This window comes from Bos javanicus, chromosome 25 (assembly GCF_032452875.1).
Source record: "Bos javanicus breed banteng chromosome 25, ARS-OSU_banteng_1.0, whole genome shotgun sequence".
NCBI lineage: Eukaryota > Metazoa > Chordata > Mammalia > Artiodactyla > Bovidae > Bos > Bos javanicus.
Window position 1 is genome coordinate 7,587,772 of NC_083892.1, and position 19,431 is coordinate 7,607,202.

At 47.1% G+C, this 19,431-nt stretch overlaps 1 protein-coding gene and 1 long non-coding RNA gene across 10 annotated transcripts in view; one reads left to right on the top strand and one right to left on the bottom strand.

The window, feature by feature from the left end:
* The window catches only part of ABAT (4-aminobutyrate aminotransferase), a 239,842-nt gene that overhangs the window by 32,238 nt on the left and 188,173 nt on the right, over positions 1 to 19,431 (top strand). For 6 of the 9 annotated variants that reach the window (XM_061401091.1, XM_061401086.1, XM_061401090.1 and 3 more), the window contains one exon: positions 15,011 to 15,125. In XM_061401091.1, the coding sequence (XP_061257075.1) occupies positions 15,056 to 15,125 (70 nt within the window). In that variant the 5' untranslated portion in view covers positions 15,011 to 15,055. Of the gene's footprint in view, positions 1 to 6,186; positions 6,302 to 11,966; positions 12,069 to 15,010; positions 15,126 to 19,431 lie in introns of those variants that run through there. The other 3 variants (XM_061401088.1, XM_061401093.1, XM_061401089.1) reach the window with 2 other exon arrangements.
* LOC133238222 (uncharacterized) lies at positions 297 to 6,188 on the bottom strand. Its single transcript, XR_009733471.1, has 3 exons — positions 5,476 to 6,188; positions 3,002 to 3,114; positions 297 to 456 (listed from the first exon to the last, which is right to left on the bottom strand). It is a non-coding gene; the product is annotated as an uncharacterized LOC133238222 (long non-coding RNA).

The window sequence follows — 19,431 nt, forward strand, 5'->3', positions numbered from 1 at the left end:
CGCACACTTGAAAAGTCATCCCAGAAGTGGACTGTGGGGGCCAGGGGTGGGTGGGGGGTTGTGTCTCAGTCCTGAGCAGCTGGGGTGGATCCTCAGTCACCCTGGTTCCCCTCCACGTCCCCCTTTCGAGGGGTGGGAAAGGAAAGGACTGTTACCATAGTGACCACAGAACCCAGGCTGCCTCAGCGGGACCCTGTGCTCGGAGCATCCAGCGTGTGACGTGCTGCTCCGTGGGGATGGGACGAACGAACGGGCCGCCCTCTGTCAAGGGATGCTGATGACTCTCATCACAATGGGAAATTACCTTGTTTATTTATTTATTGTCTGTCTCCTCGGCCGGAACGGAGGGCAAGGACTCTGCAGTCTGGTCCCACCACCCCCGCCTGGGTCCTCGGGATTTACTGTTGTGTCTTTAGGTAACAGGCAGTCAGGAAATAGCAGAACCTGATGGCAGACCTGTGAATGAATGAATGAGTGAATACATGCATTGCACAGGCTAAAGGCAGAGACAGGGATTGTGAACAGATTGTCACAGTACAGGTGAGCGTGCGTAAGAATATGTGTATTAATCTGTGGCTGATCTAATCATGACAAATATTGACAGTTGGAACAAGGTGATAGGTAGAGCTAAGTTCATCTTGTGTGTTTGCTTTTTTTTTTTTTTTGCACGGGGGGGGCCCACACCATTCAGCTTGCAGAATCTTTGTTCCCCAACCAGGGACTGAACCTAGGTCCCCTCCAGTGGAAGCTCAGAGTCCTAACCACTAGACCTCCAGGGAATTCCCTTGAAATTTTTTATTAAAAAAAAAAAGAAAAGAATGATTGCTGAGATTTCCCTGGTGCCCCAGTGGGAAGCAGGGGGTGTGGGTTCCATCACCAGCTGAGGAACAAAATTCCACATGCCTCAAGGTGCAGCCAAAAAAAAAAAAAAGAATGACTGCTGGAGAAATACAGATGAGTGGTGTCTAACCCTGAGCTGAGTGTCAGGAAGGCTTCTTGGAGTTGGTGGCCAGAAGTGGCCACTCTGAAAAAGCACCCAAGATTCAGGGAATACCCACAGGGGGAGGGGGCAGAGAGGACAATCCAGCAGACAGGATCTCGTGAGAGATGACCTGGAGGCAGCAAAGAGCAGAGTATACGTGAGTCAGCGCCCAAGGGACAGGGGGAGGGGCGGGACATACAGGTTGCAGGCAGGGTTGGGGGTAGGGGGGTACCCAGATAAGCAGCTGGGCTTTATCCTGGGGGTAGCAGGGAGCCAGGGAATGTTGGGGCACCCGTGTAAACTAAGATGATTTCAATATAAGGCTTTTAATTCCTTCCTACAACCCTTACCTTTTTGCATGGAGGATGGCTGGGGGTTTTGTACATGTCTCAAGGAGTATCCTTCCCCGGTGGTTCAGTGGTAAAGAACCCACCTGCCAATTCAAAAGATGCAAGAGACTTGGGTTCGATCCTTGGGTTGGGAAGATCCCCTGGAGGAGGAGGAAATGGCACTCCACTCCAATATTCTTGCTTAAAAGATAATCCCACAGACAGAGGAGCCTGGCAGGCTATCCATGGGATGGCAAGAGTGGGACACAACCGAGTAAATGAACAGAAGCAAGGAGTATCATTTTAGAGATGTGCTTTTTTTTACCTAGCAAGTCTGTTTTCCTAAAATTGTCTAAAGGCATAAAATGGAGGCATTTATCTCAATGGGAGGTAAGGTAGAAGTAAGACAGAGAATGACTGCTGATGATGGAAACCAAAGGAGGTTTGGACACCTGGGTGGGTTTCTCCTTCAGGGAGCATGCCAACCAGGATAAATTCCATCCCAGGTTTTTTTTTGTTGTTGTTGTTGTTGTTTTGGCTGGGGGGTGGGGATGGGGAGGGGAGCTGTGCCATAAGGTATACAAGGCTACCTCAGTGGCTCAGCAGTAAAGAATCCACCTGCAATGCAGGAGTTGTAGGAGACTCAGGTTCAATCCCTGGGTCAGGAAGGTCCCCTAGAGGAGGGTATGGCAACCCACTCCAGTATTTTTGCTTAGAGAATCCCATGGACTGAAGAGCCTGGTGGGCTACAGTCCATGGGGTCGCAGAGTCAGACACGACTGAGCGACTGAGCATGCACGCATGCAGCATCTGGTATCTTAGTTCCCCAGCCAGGGATAGAGCCCAGGCCCCCTGCAGTGGACGCTCACAGTCTTAACCACTGGACCACCAAGGAAGCCCCCATCCCAGTTTTATTTACTCTGAATATCTGGCTCTATGTGGACAAAAGACAGGAGAGGTGATTGATGTTTTGCACTTGCTTGACACTCTACTTTGCACACTGATAATCACCAGCAGCTGGGATCAGCCTTCCTCCTCAGGTTCAGGTCCCAGGCCTTTCTTTGGTGCTCTATTTTGTCCTCAGGGTCCCCCTCCTTTCAATAAACAAGCTAAACAAGGCATTGCAAGCTGTAGGGTTAAGAGCTTCAGCCGTCTGCCTTCTGGTACCTTGGGAAGCCTCCCTAAACAGACAGGCTACATTTGATGTCTTAGATGCTGCCAGACTGCAGGGGGCATCAGGGGAGGTGGATAAGACTGGCATGAGGATCTTGGAAATCAACACACGTGTGTCATCCAGAAGGCCCCAGGTCTTGGCCAGGGTCACGTGATTGATGGCCATTGTGCCAGTCAACAGCTTGATTGGTTCAGAAGACAGTGCATCAGGGGCTTTTTCATGACTCTGTCCTTGGATCTCCCCTCCTCTTCGCTGTCCCTCCCGCACCAAAATTTTGAAAGCATAGGCTAAAAGAATTAGGAAGCAAGAAAAGGTAGGCAAACTCTTGGTCATATATTGATTTTTTTTTAAATTTTATCTTTTGGCCATTCCACATGGCATGTGGGATCTTAGTCCCCAGACCAGGGATCGAACCCACGCCCCCTGCATTGGCAGTGCAAAGTCTTAACCACTGGAGCACCAGGGACATCCCTCATATACTGATGTTTGAAATGTGCCGGCAGCATTCTCTGTTACCTGGAGCTGTCCTGAGTGCCGTAGAGTCACAGAGATGTTGCTTCTTGCACACCAAGGACCTTACTTGCCTTAGGGTAGGATAGAGTGTCTCATGGAATTCAGACCTCTGTACCCTGAAAGGGAAGGTGGGATAAGAATTGGGATGTAGGGAAAGTGCCAAGTGTGGGCTGAGGTTGGAAATGAACATGAGGCCAAAAGATGAAGACTTATTTGTTCTAGCTCTGTGAAGAATACCGTTGGTAGCTTGATAGGGATTGCATTGAATCTATAAATTGCTTTGGGTAGTATACTCATTTTCACTATACTGATTCTTCCAATCCATGAACATGGTATATTTCTCCATCTATTACTGTCCTCTTTGATTTCTTTCACCAGTGTTTTATAGTTTTCTATATATAGGTCTTTAGTTTCTTTAGGTAGATATATTCCTAAGTATTTTATTCTTTTCATTGCAATGGTGAATGGAATTGTTTCCTTAATTTCTGTTTCTATTTTCTCATTATTAGTGTATAGGAATGCAAGGGATTTCTGTGTGTTGATTTTATATCCTGCAACTTTACTATATTCATTGATTAGTTCTAGTAATTTTCTGGTAGAGTCTTTAGGGTATTCTTCACAGAGCTAGAACAAATAATTTCACAATTTGTATGGCAATACAAAAAAACTCAAATACCCAAAGCAATCTTGAGAAAGAAGAATGGAACTGGAGGAATCAACCTGCCTGACTTCAGGCTCTACTACAAAGCCACAGTCATCAAGACAGTATGGTACTGGCACAAAGACAGAAATATAGATCAATGGAACAAAATAGAAAGCCCAGAGATAAATCCACACACATATGGACACCTTATCTTTGACAAAGGAGGCAAGAATATACAATGGAGAAAAGACAATCTCTTTAACAAGTGGTGCTGGGAAAACTGGTCAACCACTTGTAAAATAATGAAACTAGAACACTTTCTAACACCATACACAAAAATAAACTCAAAATGGATTAAAGATCTAAACGTAAGACCAGAAACTATAAAACTCCTAGAGGAGAACATAGGCAAAACACTCACTGACATACATCACAGCAGGATCCTCTATGACCCACCTCCCAGAATATTGGAAATAAAAGAAAAAATAAACAAATGGGACCTAATTAAAATTAAAAGCTTCTGCACAACAAAGGAAATTATAAGAAAGGTGAAAAGACAGCCTTCAGAATGGGAGAAAATAATAGCAAATGAAGCAACTGACAACAACTAATCTCAAAAATATACAAGCAACTCCTACAGCTCAATTCCAGAAAAATAAACGACCCAATCAAAAAATGGACCAAAGAACTAAATAGACATTTCTCCAAAGAAGACATACAGATGGCTAACAAACACATGAAAAGATGCTCAACATCACTCATTATCAGAGAAATGCAAATCAAAACCACTATGAGGTACCATTTCACACCAGTCAGAATGGCTGCAATCCAAAAGTCTACAAGCAATAAATGCTGGAGAGGGTGTGAAGAAAAGGGAACCCTCTTACACTGTTGGTGGGAATGCAAACTAGTACAGCCACTATGGAGAACAGTGTGGAGATTCCTTAAAAAACTGGAAATAGAACTGCCTTATGACCCAGCAATCCCACTGCTGGGCATACACACTGAGGAAACCAGAATTGAAAGAGATACGTGTACCCCAATGTTCATTGCAGCACTGTTTATAATAGCCAGGACATGGAAGCAACCTAGATGTCCATCAGCAGATGAATGGATAAGAAAGCTATGGTACATATACACAATGCAGTATTACTCAGCCATTAAAAAGAATACATTTGAATCAGTTCTAATGAGGTGGATGAAACTGGAGCCTATTATACAGAGTGAAGTAAGCCAGAAAGAAAAACACCAGTACAGTATACTAATGCATATATATGGAATTTAGAAAGATGGTAACAATAACCCTGTATACGAGACAGCAGAAGAGACACAGATGTATAGAACAGTCTTTTGGACTCTGTGGGAGAGGGAGAGGGTGGGATGATTTGGGAGAATGGCATTGAAACATGTATAATATCATATATGAAACAACAACAACAAAAAAAAAAGATGAAGACTTTCTTGGGACTTCCCTGGCAGTCCAGTGGTTAAGACTCCATGCTTCCAATGCCAGGGGTGTGAGTTCGCTCCCTGGTCAGGGAACTAAGTGTCCACATGCTGCAGCCAAAAAAAAATGCACAGACAAAAAAAGATGAAGATCTTTAGGAAGACTGCAAACAGTGATAGCTATTAAGTTTTTTTGTCCCTATAAAGGAAGTGTTTGTTGGTCTCAGTTGATTGATGAGGTTTCTGGGTAAGGACCACAACCACCAACTGGTAATATTCCCAGATCTTGGTCTTCAAGCCCAGAGGCCCTGGTTCCAACCCAGCTCCACGATCTCTGGCTGTGTGTCCTTGTGCAAGTGTCTGAACCTCTCTGAGCCTGTCCCCTCACCTGAAAAATGGGAAGAGTAGAATTTGCATTTGGGGAGTAGATGAGATGGCGTGGGTCATGCTTGGCATCGCAGGCATTTGTTCACTGAATCATAGCAGACCCTCCATCAGATCCTCTGAATTTGTGAAGCTAAGGCATTTCCAAGGGATTGTAGGAATACTGTCAGGCATAGGTGGTAACTCCGATCACCAAAAGAGTTTTTCCAAGTCGCCCTCGGTGCAGACTGGGGAGAAAATAAATGGCTCGTTTGTAACACACCGTGGTATTTGCTCCCTCAGCAGTTCCTGGAGTCCTTAAAATGATTTGGTTTCTCTAAACAGGGAACGTGTCTCCTCTCATCACGTGGGCCTTATCTGCTGGTTTTTCCTGTCCGCCCCCCACCCCCCCACCTCTCGCAGGAACACTGGGTCCCCAGGGCAGAGCAGAGCATGTGCTCACTGGACTGACACCTGGTAAACATTCGTGAAACTGAGCAAACAGACTCCAGTCCTCTGGCCCAGGTCAGCGTGTTCCGCGTTGGCACGGCATCTTTCCCAGCCCAGTTTCTGTTCTCTCACTCCCGCTCCCTTGTGGGGTCAGAAATCCGAAACTCACCCAGCACTTCCAGGACGTGTCTTTTCGCTTATGTCTTGCCTCCAGATCGAAGCCTCTGTCTCTCCCATTCAGGGCTTGGATTCGAAGCCTTGTCTGTTATTTTCTCCTTTATTCTAGAGACGCCATGTCCATGCTGCCTGCGTGCGGGATTTAAGTTCACCTTATTCTTCCTGACGGGGCTCCCCAGGAGGCTCCATGGTGAAGAATCCGCCTGCCAGTGCAGGAGACACAGGTTCAATCCCTGGATTGGGTAGATCCCCTGGAAGAGGGCGTGGCAACCCACTCCAGTATGCTTACTCAGAAAATTCCATGGACAGAGGAGCCTGGTGGGCTACAGTCCATGTAGTCACAAAGAGCTGGACAGGACTTTGTGACTGAGCACGCACGCACACATTCTTCCTGATAGAGCCTAGGGGGCAGGGGCAGTGTGGGCAGGTGTACTGGGAGACAGAAACCTAAGGATGGAGAGATTGGGGCAGACCAGCTTCTGTCTCATGGAAGCTACATCTTCAGGCTCGAGCAGAGCCACAGATTTGCACGTGCAAATGGTCCCTCCCAGGACGTCAGACTGTAGAAGAAATGCCTTCCCTACAAGGTGGAGGTTTCTTTGGAAACTGAGAACGTGGCCTGCGAGGAGCAGTCTCTTCTACGTCCTGTGTGCAGGCTTCAGTTGGCCAAATTCTGTGCCTCGTGACCGCGTGGGTAGGTTTAATTCTTCCCATTTCACAGATGAGGAAACTGAGGCCCTGGTGAGCTGAGCAACCTTTTTTTTTTTTTTTTTTTTGGCCATGCCATACAGCTTGTGGAATCTTAGTTTCCCAACAAGGGATTGAATCTGGGCAGGAAGAGCGCTGGACCACTAAGGAATTACTGAACTGAGCAAGTTGCCCAGTCATCAAGCTACTAGATGGCACATCTGAGCCCAGTTTCTGGCTAATGTTACTTTCTCAACTGCACCCTCGGTCTGTCTTAGGAGTCAACACTTGCCTGTTTCTAAGAACAGTATTCCTCTCCCCTTATACAAGTCAGTAATGATTGTATGGTGTTCCACCAGCAGGTTATAGGGAATCATGAATTCATGAATGCAGGGAGGAAGGGCCAGGGTCTGTTTTGCAGAGAAAGCTCGGGTGGGGAGGGGGGCTGGAGGAGAAAAGCCAGGTCCCAGATAAAACCTTCTGTCCCAAGGCCATCATCACAGGCCCTTGAATGGGGCCCTGTTAGCTATCTGCAAAGGCCAGGCCTCTGGCTTTATTGGTTGCCATGGCGACCCCTGGCCTTGACAATGGAGGCCCACTTAGCTTGAGCCCGTCATTGTGTCCCACTGAGTCTGCAGAAAAGCCGACAGTTGGGGCTGCAGACAGGGAAAGGAATGTCCCCAGCCTCTGCCAGCGTTTCTGTCTCCGTTCCAAGAGCAGATAGAAGAATGAGAAAGAGTATTTGGGGGAGCCTCAGAGAAGTCCAGGGGTTCCATCTCCAGCCAGTGACATATGCAAATGGTAGAGAGATGAGTCTGTCTTCATCGGGTGGTTTGGAGTGTTTAGTATGTATGTAATGACTATTTGCAGTGCGGCACTGGGGCTGGGGATAGCCGTTCACCCGCAGCTAGGCCATGAGTCAGGTGCAATTGGGGTTTCCCCATTTTACAGAGGAGGAAGCTGAAACCCAGAGAGGTTACTTAAGGTGCTCAAGGTCACACAGCAGGCAAAAGAGGCTGGTTTCACATCAAGCACTCCAGCTCCCCAAAGGGCCACCTTGGTCTTCATTTTTTTCTCTTCATTTTCCATCTTTGGAATGTTTAACTTTCAAAGCCATTTCCAAAGATTTGGGGGCAGTGCAGACCTGGGTCAAGTGCAGGGCCCACCGTCTACCCCTTAGGAAGGTGGTTGTAACCCTGCCTCAGGAGCGTCACCAATCCCAGGTCACACTTGTGGGTGTCCCCGGAGGGAGGGGGTGTCATAGATGGAGAGCTCCCCTGATTCTCGCCGGCAGCGAGGGTAAGAATCACTGGCTTTTGAGCCCCAAGACCATGGGGAGTCATTCACCCTGAGCCTGTCACCTGAGGCGGACACAAAATGTCACACAGAGGGTACAGTGCACACGACAGGGGAGCCATAAGCAGCAAGCAGTGCTGCGATTGTTGTTGTTCAGTCGCTAAGTCGCACTATTTGCAGCCCCATGGACTGCAGCATACCTGTCTTCCCTGTCCTTCACTGTCTCCCAGAGTTGGCTCAAACTCATGTCCGTTGACTCCATGATGCCATCAACCATCTCATCCTCTGTCCCCCTCCCCCCCTACCTTCTCCTCCTGCCCTCAATCTTTCCCAGCATCTGTGTCTGTCTTTTTATTCTCTATGACTTTTTATTCATAGAAAAACAATCAGAAGTTTTTTTTTCTTTTTTTTTTTGCCCTTTCACCTGAATTCCTCTCGCCCTATTGATTTAAACATTGCTTCTGCCCAGCCCACCCTCCAAATGCACCAGGAAGATAAGAGGCAGCAGAGAGAACTAATTAGCATTTTAATTAAAGGAACCGGGATAGGGAGCAGTGGGTGGAAACCCAAGGACTCCAGTATCTGGTGAGACCAGGGTTTCAACTTGTTTTGACTGAAACGCACACTGAGAAACAGGTTCTTTGTAGGGGCTCCATGTGTCTGAAACAAAGGTCACCCCCCACCTACCGTGCGCTCTGATGGTTCCTATTCTCTTTAGTTTATTGATTGGTTGAAATTTCTCTTTTGGTTCTCATCATGGCATGGAGAAAAGTTCCTGTCTGATGCTAGCCTGCTTTTAACACCTGTCTGAGAGCTGCTCGTCTCCATCTTAGCAAGAAGATGGGACCCTCTGCAGAAGATGGGGCCCAGCAGAGGCTGGAAACCTTGGGCAGTCAACCACATCCAGCTTTTAATTTGACAACCTGCCTTGATTTTATTACATTCTTTCCCCGATCACTTTTACTTGCAGCAAATGAAACTTTGAGGGAAGGATGCTGGGGAGTGATTAGTAGGGGCTGTTGTTGATCATTCGTTCAGTTCTGTCCGACTCTTTGTGACCCCATGGACTGCAGCTTGCCAGGCTTCCCGGTCCTTCATTGTCTCCCAGAGTTTGCTCACACTCATGTCTATTGAGTCAGTGATACCATCCAACCATCCCATCCTCTGTCACCCCCTTCTCCTGCCCTTTATCTTTCCCAGCATCAGGGTCTTTTCCAGTGAGTCAGCTCTTGGCATCAGATGGCCAAAGTATTGGAGCTTCAGCATCAGTCCTTCCAATGAATATTCAGGGTTGATTTCCTTTAGGATTGAATGTTTGATCTCCTTGCAGTCCAAGGGACTCTCAGTCTTCTCCACCACCAGCTGTAGGAAAGTAATTTTAAATAGGAAAGCTTAAAAAGCAAGTTGATCTCAAGAAGTACATTAAGTGGGGACTTCCCTGGCAGCCCAGAGGTTAAGACTCTGTGTTTCCATTTCACAGGGCATGGGTTCAAACCCTGGTCAGGGAGCTGAGATCCCACATGCCACGTGGTGGGGCCAAAAAGACAAGGATTTCAGGGACCAGGGGTTCCTGGCAAGCAGCCTGTTTTCCATTCAGAGTCAGGATTTCTCCAGCCCCACGTTGGTCCCAAGCCTCAGGGTGGGCTGGTACTCGGAAAGCTCCCCCTCCAGCCCAGGATCCCTCAGGCCTCCCCATCCCTTTTCCAGATGTGCAGCAGATTGCAGATGGGGGGACCCGGTGGGGGGGAGGCTGGTACCACTTCTGGGGTAGGAGTGGGGGCCGGGAGTAGCGCTGCAAGGAATTCTCCATAAACTGCTCCTCAGATGCTTCTCAGGGTCAGAAGGGGCCTTAGAAACGACATGACCCAACACCCACGTTTTACACACAAGGAAACGGAGGCCAGAAGTGGGCTGTGTCTTCGATTCCAGAGCCAAACAAGGGCTGTGGTGGACAGGCAGAGACTCAGTGACTTCAGAGTTGGGGGAGGGGAGTACTATTATTAAATTGCCGTTTTAACATGAATTTTAGACCTCCTCACTGATTTTATTATTTTTTTTAATTATTACTTTTGTTTTTGGCTAAGCAGGGTCTTCATTGCTTTGCACTGGCTTTTTCTCTAGTCACGGAGTGTGGGGACTACTCTCTGGTTGCCGGGTGGAGGCTTCTCATTTCAGCGACTTCTCTTGTTGCCGAGCATGGGTTCAGTAGTTGTGGCTCGAGGGCTTAGTTGCTCCTCAGTTGTTCTGTAGGATCTTCCAGGACCGGGGATCGAACTTGTATCCCCGGCATTGGCAGGCAGGTTCTTAACTACCAGACCACCAGGAACATCCCTGGATTTACCTATTATCGAAGTTTCAGACATAAACAGAATCTTACAATAGGTGACCCTTTATGTCTGGATTCTTGCACTTAACGATGTCTTTAAGGCTCAGCCATGCTGTGTCAGTGCTTCTTTCTTCCCTTTTTATGGTGAATAATAGTCCAAGGCATAGACAGACACATGGTGCTCATCTGCTCATCCATCGGTGCACACTGGGCTGTTTCCACCTTTTGTGATTGTGAATGGTGCTACTGTGAACACGCGTGTTCATGTTTTTCTTCAAGTTGCTGTCTTCAGTTCTTTTGGGTGTATATTTAGAAGTGGAATTGCTGGACTATATGGTAATTCTGTGTTTAACATTTTGAGGGACCCGTAATTCTCAAACCACCAGCTCTAAGGCTAGGGGTTTAGGAGTTGGTCCCTGGCTTCTTCCTCCCCATCAACTCCCACCCCACTTGATGTTCTCCACTCAGCTCATCCCAGCAAGTCCCCCTCCCCAACTCATCAATGACCCCAGCATCTCATTAACATCCCGAGTACCTATTCCCTCCTTGCCCTCTGGGACTTGCCTGAAGAGGTTCCTTCTGGATAAGACAAGAGCAACTGGCACCTTCCTTCCTTTGGAGGGTCTCTAGTGGGTTCCATCTGGCAATTAGAAGATTTTTTTTTTTTTTTGAATATTTGTTTACTTGGCTGCGCTGGGTCTGTTGTAGCATGCGGAATCTTTAATCTCTATTGAAGCATGTGGGATGTTATAGTTGCTGCTTCCGGGGCTAGTTCCCTGACCAGGGATAAAACCCGGGCCCCCTGCATTGTGAGCATGGAGTCTTAGCCACTGGACCACTGGGGGAGTCCCGTGACCTAATTCTGTGCATCTTCCATTTCAGTGCTCTGAGATATCATGCTTGAGTCCATGGGCATTCCACATCCTTTCATGCCTTTGAGCATTAGCTCAGCTTCCCAGGTGGCCCTAGTGGTAAAGAACCCTCCTGCCAATGCAGGAGACATACGCAATGCGGGTTCAACCCCTGGGTCAGGAAGATCCCCTGGAGGCGCGCATGGCAACTCACTCCAATATTCTTGCCTCGAGAATCCCATGGACAGAGGAGCCTGTCAGGCTATAGTCCATGGGGTCACAAAGAGCCCGACACGACTGAAGCAACTTAGCATTCATTTCTTCATTCATTACTTCCCCTTTCTTTCTATGGCTTCTGGAACTTTGCAGCTTTTCAAGGGGCAGCACCCCCCCACACACACACCTAGAATTAATTCTCTGTTCCCCTGGCAGCTTGTTTATACCAGAAGGTAAAGATTCCATTCCGTCTTATGTAGAATTAGCTGTTGACAGTGAACAGGGCATTTCTTCATCTACATATCCTGCCAGGTTATTTTAAGGATTTATTGACATGATGGGTAAAGCAGTTACTACATTAAATTCTCCTGTTTTCTCCCCCTCATTCCTCTGACACTAAATTATGAGCTTTAGAAAGAGAGCAGCATTTTATTCATCTTCGTTTTCTCCTGTGTCTAGATAATACAGTGCCTTCCGTGAAACAGGTACCTGATTAATTTTGTTGACTGGATTAGGGGGCCAGAGAAAGTGAATGAATGACATCAACTCTTCTGATTGTTGGAAATATATTGTGCTGAGAACCAACGCCTGATAGAGATCAGGTTTCGTTATAAGGTCAGTTTCAACTGCGGGCCACTGAAATGTCACCGAGATATATTTCCCAATGTGACATTTTGTAATTGAAAGTGTACGGGTGTGACTTTCACTTTTGCATAGCATTCAAATGTTAATATTCGAGTTCTCCGAGATTCTCGCATTTTCAAACACACATCTAATGGAAATTGAATTGTGTGGAGTCCTTAGTGCTCCCATTTGAGACAAATAGTCTTCAAAGAGAGCAATCGCTCTTTCTGCCTAGTTTTTATGTTGTTGTGCTTAGTCGCTCAGTCTCGTCTGACTCTCTGCAACCCCATGGACTGCAGCCCGCCAGGCTCCATGGGATTTCCCAGGCAAGAATACTGGAGTGGGTTGCCATTTCCTTCTCCAGGGCATCTTGCCAACTCGAGGACTGAACCTGAGTCTCCTGCATCTCCTGCATTGGCAGGCAGGCCTTCACCACTATCACTACCTGGTTACCAGGCTGCTAAATTAACAGGGCTGCATTGAGCGAGCTGTTCTGGAATAGATCAAAAAATCCATTGACTTATCACAGAAAGAGTCTGCTTTCTCAGTTAATTTATGGTCACACTTTCCAAGACCATGCTTTCCTCAATAATATTTTCTCAGGTGAAAAGCAGCAAGATTTCCTCTCTTAACAGGAACATTTGTATTCATCAAACCCCTTGCTTCTACAGTTAGATGTTTTGTTAGTCACTGAATTAATCCATGTTGTCATGAGCAAGGGTTTGGGGTTAGGCAGTCCCAAGCAATCCTATGATCAAGGCCATATACCATGACCTCTCTGAACTTCTATCTCCTCATATCGGAAGTGGGGAGATACCCTACTCCCTGGATGGTTGAGCAGATTGAGGGGGATCAAATACCCTTCAAAACAGTCACTTCTTGGAGGAGGAAATGGCAGCCCACTCCAGTATTCTTGCCTGGAGAATCCCATGGACAGAGGAGCCTCCCAGGCTACAGTCCGTGGGAATCGCAAAGAGTCGGATGTGGCTGAGCATGCACACACATTAATTAAATGCATCAATATGTTTTTAGAGAGGGATATGATCAATTAGTTTGAGAAGCACTGCCCTGGGGGTCCTCTAGTCTCACTTATTTCTTTCCCACACCTAGAGTTGCTAATATTTCCTACCCTATCTCTTTTGACTTTTTTTTGGGTGGCAAAGGGAAATAATAACCTTTCAGCAAAAGATGGGAAATTTCAAAATCACTCCTATTCAAGCTTCCAGATAATAGTGGTTTTCATTGTGTGTCTATGTGTTCCCTTCTAATCTTTGTCCACATGCAAGATGTATTTTTTCATAGAAGCCTTCTGTTACAACATTAAAAAAAAAAGTCACTTCCATCCTGGAGGATTCTGGTGGCTCAAACGGTAAAGAATCCATCTGCCGTTCAGGAGACCCAGGTTCAATCCCTGGGTCGGGAAGATCCCCTGGAGAAGGGAATGGCTACCCTCTCCAATATTCTTGCCTGGAAAATCCCATGGACAGAGGAGCCTGGTGGACTACAGTCCATGGGGTTACAAAGAGTCAGACGCGACTAATCACATACATGCCACACCACAGCAGAAACCAACACAGCATTGTAAAACAACTATACTCCAATAAAAATAAATGAATGAATGAATGAATACATATACAATGAGAATCAGAAAAATAATAAAATAAATGAAGGCATCCCATATTCATGTGATTGCCATTTTTGTGAATAAAAATTCTATTTAAAAAAAAAGGTAAAACCTGAAAATTCCACATCCTGGAACCTCTTGGTCCAGAACACACTCGGGATGGTTGGTTGTGCTGGAGAAGTCCACCCCTCAAAATGGGCCCCGGGTACTGCTCTGGATCTGCAGGGTTCCCAGCGACCCAGCCACCAACATTCTGTATGTGAACAGGGCAGGGGCCTCCTGGCCTCCCCCACTAAGCAGTCACCAGGACATCTGCTCTAGAGTTTCCTCCATCTGAGTTTTTCCATCATGTAGGACACAGGCTGCTTTGCTTATCCAGATGGACGAGGCCCTCTCACCAGCTTGCCCACAGAGGGTCCTCCAGCCAACTCTGTCTTCTAGCCAACTCTGTCCTCTCTCTTTGAAAGTGGGTGTAATAATCCTACCTAGATGCAAGGTCAAGAAAAAGACAACGTGGGGTACTTCCCTAGTTGTCCAATGGCTAAAACTCCAGCTCCCAATGCAGGGGGCTCAGGTTCAATCCCTAGTCAGGGAACTAGATCCCACATGTCACAGCTAAAAGTTCGCACACTGCAACTGAAGATCCCTCATGCTGCAACTAAGACTCAGTGCAGCCAAATAAACTAAGAAAATATTAAAACACACACACACACACACAAGGTGAACAGGCTTTGATTTAAAGTGTATATACTCTGGAGACCTCCCTGGCAGTTAGAATTCTGCACATTCACTGCCATGGCCTGGGTTCAATCCTTGGTTGGAAAACTAAGATCGCGCAAACCACGCAGTCAAAAATTTTTTAAAAAATAGTGTAGGCCTTCCCTGATGGTCCAGTAGTTAAGAATCTGCCTGCCAATGCAGGGGATACTGGTTCAATCCCTGGTCCGGGAAGATCCCACATGCCGGGGAGCGACTGGGCCCAAGTGCCACAACTCCTCAAGCCTGTGCTCCTCAACAAGGGAAGCCGCTGCAGTGAGAAGCCTGCCCGCCGAAACTGGAGAGTAGCCCCAATGGCCTCCACTAGAGAAAGCCCTTTAGCTGCACAGCAGGGAAGACCCAGCAAAGCTAAAAAAATAAATTATAATTTTTTTAAATCATAAAAAATAGAGTGTACCTTCTGCATGAAAGCAAAGGATCTGATATTAGCAGATCCTTCTCCACCATGTGGGGAAATGGTGGGGAGTGGGATACTTGGCCAGCAAGGGCATGGCCTCTGTTGGCCTGACTCTGAGTTTCTGGTTTCTTTCAGGGCCGGAGCGTGTGACAGGGGTCTCTGTTCCCAGCGGAGGGGACCATGGCCTCCATGTTGCTCACCCAGCGGCTGGTCTGCAGCTTCCAGCACAACTACCGCCTGTTGGTGCCGGGTAAGCCCTGGGAGATGTTGGCAAGGACTGGTCCTAATGGAAGATGCAATCCAGACTAGAGACTTAGGGGTCCGGAAGAGTTCTTGGGGACAAAGGGACCTGCTATCCCACCCACCCCCATGAAACTATCCCCTTGGCCACCCCTCCCATCTCCAGCGTGTGCTCCTGTGCCCTGGAGGACAGCTCAGCAATGGGCAGGGAGCTGATCTGCCCTGGAGCTGCTCTGCTTGCCCCTGAGGCCAGAAGGGCCCAAGCCATCCCCACAGGGACTGTTGAGGGAAACACAGAGCTAGGTTTGCTGCCAACAAACAAGGAAACTACAAAAACCCTTGTAATTCACCTAAAAGCTTCAAGGACACTAGAGAGTGGGCCCTATCCAAGGAACGGCCACCCTGCCCCTCCCTCTCCCTTACCTCCACTCACCCCGCACCCAAATGGCCAGCAGCTCATGCTGTCACCGCAGCCCCTCTCAGTTCAGTTCAGCCGCTCAGTCGTGTCCAACTCTTTGCAACCCCATGGACTGCAGCACACCATGCTTCCCTGTCCATCACCAACTTCCAGAGTTTGCTCAAACTCATGTCCATCAAATCGGTGATGCCATCCAACCATCTCATCCTCTGTCGTCCCCTTCTCCTCCTACCTTCAATCTTCCCCAGCATCAGGGTCTTTTCCAATGAATCAGTTCTTGCATTTGGTGGCCAAAGTACTGGAATTTCAGCATCAGTCCTTCCAATGAGTATTTAGGACTGATTTCCTTTAGGATTGCCTGGTTTGATCTCCTTGTAGTCTAAGGAACTCTCAAGAGTCTTCTCCAAAACCACAGTTCAAAAGCATCAATTCTTCGGTGCTCAACTTTCTTTATGGTCTGACTCTCACATCCATACCTGACTACTGGAAAAACCATAGCCTTGACTAGACAGACCTTTGTCAGTAAAGTAATGTCTCTGCTTTTATATGCAGTCCCTCTCAGAGGCTTCCATTTCTCTCTGCCTCACTGAGTGCAGGCAGCATAGCCCAGTGAGCACCCTGCCTGTATGATCTCAGGAGACCTCCCTCCATAGTTCCCACAAGGAAGGAAAGGGTGAATCCCAGTTTACAGATGAGAAAACTGAGGCTCAGAGAAGCCAAGTCACACAGCCCCTTGAATGCAAGTCAGATGTGGGAAATAGAGTCCACCGACCCAAACCCAAGGAATGGACTTGGAGACACAAGATGCAGCGAGAAGCAAGGCTTTAATGATGATGTTGCCAGATCAGGTGTCTGGTGGGCAAGTTACAGTGGGGTTTTTATCCTCTCGGCACCCAAGCCCCTCCCCCAGCCCCTCATTGGTTGTGTACTACTGGGTTAACAATCTTCCCGAGAAAGTCACCTGGATTTATTACTCCCCCTTTGTCTGGATTTTCCCACGCAAGGATCCTAACGGCTATTACATCAGCAAGCTGTCCCTCTAGGCTAGTTGTCCTTGAAAATGGACCACTTTTAAGTTTTTCTTACATCAGTCCAGCTCCAAACACTGGATTATTATCCACTCCCTCAATGTGTCTCCTGGGCTTCTCTGGTGGCTCTGTGGTAAAGAACCTGCCTGCCAGTGCAGGAGACGTGGGTTTGATCCCTGGATGGGAAAGATCCCCTGGAGAAGGAAACAGCAACCCACTCCAGTATTATTGCCTGGGAAATCCCACGGAGCCTGACAGGCTGCAGTCCATGGGGTTGCAGAGAGTCGGGCATGACTTAGTGACTGAGCATGCATGCAGCTTGCCTCCCAGCAGCTCTGGTAGCCTGCTTCGGATGCCTGCCCCTCCAGGTTGCCCCCAGTTCTCAGAGCTCCATGCTTGTCATCACGATGTCTCCTTATTGTGTGTCCCGTCTGCCTTCTGAAGACAAATTGTCAGTGGAGTCCTTGGTCTCCTTGTTGAATGTTGCAGGCGTTTCTGTCTTGAGTGCGATAAAAAGCAGGAGTGTTGTCTCCTCTCCCACAGGCTTTATTTTTAAATAAACATTTATCTTGGAATATTTTAGATGTGCAGAGAAATTGCAAAGACAAAGAGATCCCACATGCTGTTCACCCAGTTTTCCCCAGTCTTATCATCTTACATCACCAGGATGCATTTGTCATTGCTGAGGAACTGACCTTAGTACTTTGATCTGAACCAAACTCTAGACTTGTGTGTGAATTTCAGCAACTTTTTCTCAGGGCCTCCTTCTGCTCCAGGGTCCAATCCAGTTTCATTGTCTCCTCTGGTCTATGAGTTTCTCAGTTTTTCCTCTTTCTTTTTAAACCTTGATAGCCTTGAGAAGTTATTAGTGGGTTTTGAGGATTTGTTTTATTTAATTAGAAGATAAGCATATTAATGCTTACCCCTAATTATGTAACAAATAAACTCCAATGATACAGGTCTGTTGTGTTCCAAGTAGAAGGGAGAGTCATTAGCATGGAAGATTCATCAGGTCTTAGCTGCGGCTCATGACTACCTACCTAGCACAGGATTAGTTGCTCCGCGGCTTGTGGATCTTAGTACCCCTGACCAGGGATTGAACCTGCATTCCCCACATTGGAAGGCAGATTCTTAACCACCAGACCAGCAGAGGAGTCCCAAGTGTTTTGTTTTAAACAAAAGCAGAGCAAATAACTCCAGTTGAACTTAATCTTGACTTTGGCTAGGCTCACATAGAGAACCCTTGCTGTTTGGGAAAATGGCATTTATTCATTGCTCTCAGAAGAAGATCTAGAGGACATTAAAAACATCAGACGGCAGCTTTTACAGTTTGGAGTTAAAAACTGACTCTGTGGATTGGCACAGTCACGGAGGATAGTAAGCATCATTATCAGACCCAGAGGATTGGGTTGAATTTACCCACCCTGCCTGGTCTTGCCTGTCAGGGCACACCCCTGCCCTCTGGGTGTGCTATTTTATTCATGAATGGAAATGTTGGGTCATTCGGTGTTGATTCAAACTTCTTCCTCCTTTTGGTAGTAATTTGCCTTTAAGAGAAGTGAGTCGTTTTGCTGCAAATGTTTCATTTCAAAAACCCACACTAGATGAGATGGACTATACATACATGATGCTCACAGCATCTGGGAAAGGAGAGGTCCAGTGGACAGACTGCCAGCTTCAGCACTTTCCATCTGTGTGACTCTGGGCAAATTAATTGACCTTTCTGAGCGTAGTGTCTCCTTTAACATAAGACTCATAATAACATTTACCTCCGATGGGGTTGTGAGGATTATGCGAAGTAATCCATGGAAATTACTCGGAATAATGTCCAGTATGTTCACCGTGAGTGCTCAATAAACGGACATCTGCTCACACAGCTTGATAGAAGGGATCCTGGAAAAGGCTTTCTTGATCATTCAAATCTTGTTCTTTTTTCTTGTGGTTTATGGCACTACATGTCATCATTAAGTGTTGTATTGGCATTTGGTCATTTTCCTCCACAAAAGTCACAATTAAGATATAGTAGGAAAAGCACAAGTTTTCTGGACTCAAGTTCTGGCCTTGCAAACTCACTAGCTATGTGACCTCAGGAAACTCGCTTAACCTCTCTGACCCTCATCTGTGAAATGGGAACAGTATCTTCTCACAAGAAGGTTGTGGATTAATCAAAACAATAGGTGAGGGGCATTCCAGCAGTTACGACATCACCTTCCAATGCAAGGGGGTCAGGTTCGATCCTTCGTCAGTGAGCTGAGATCCTACAAGCCTAGGAGCCAGAAACACCAAAACATAAAACAGAAGCAATGTTGTAACAAACTCAATAAAAACTTTAAAAGTGATCCACATCAAAAAAAAAAAAGTCTTTAAAAAAAGAATAAAATAATAGGTGAGCATTTGCCTAAATATATGTGAGCGTCTCCATCTTCCTTTTTCTGATGGCACATTTGCAAAAAAAAAAAAAAATTCAACAGACTCTGATTTTCAGGATTTCTACCCAGCATTTTTGTCCCTCTCCCATCCACACCCAGAAAGACTTGGGACACGGTAGGAACCAGTGCGGTTCCTGACCCAGATGCATCTGCCTCGCGCCTGGCCTTGGCATCCCCGTCTCATGCCCCATCCGTCTCCACTGTGTCTCCCAGGTCCTACCCTGACCCCGCCTCCCAGCCCTGTTTACTCATGGTCCGGGCATCTTGGCAACCACAGCTCCCCGGGACTTCACATGCTCCGCTTTGAGGTCCTTTCAGCTGCAGGTCCCACTGCCAACTGCCTCCACCCCTGGTATTCCTGCAACCCCCAAGAAATCTGATTGCTACAATGCGATGTCAAGACATAGTCTGGAGAAAGGAAGAGAGGACTTGTGTGTCCTC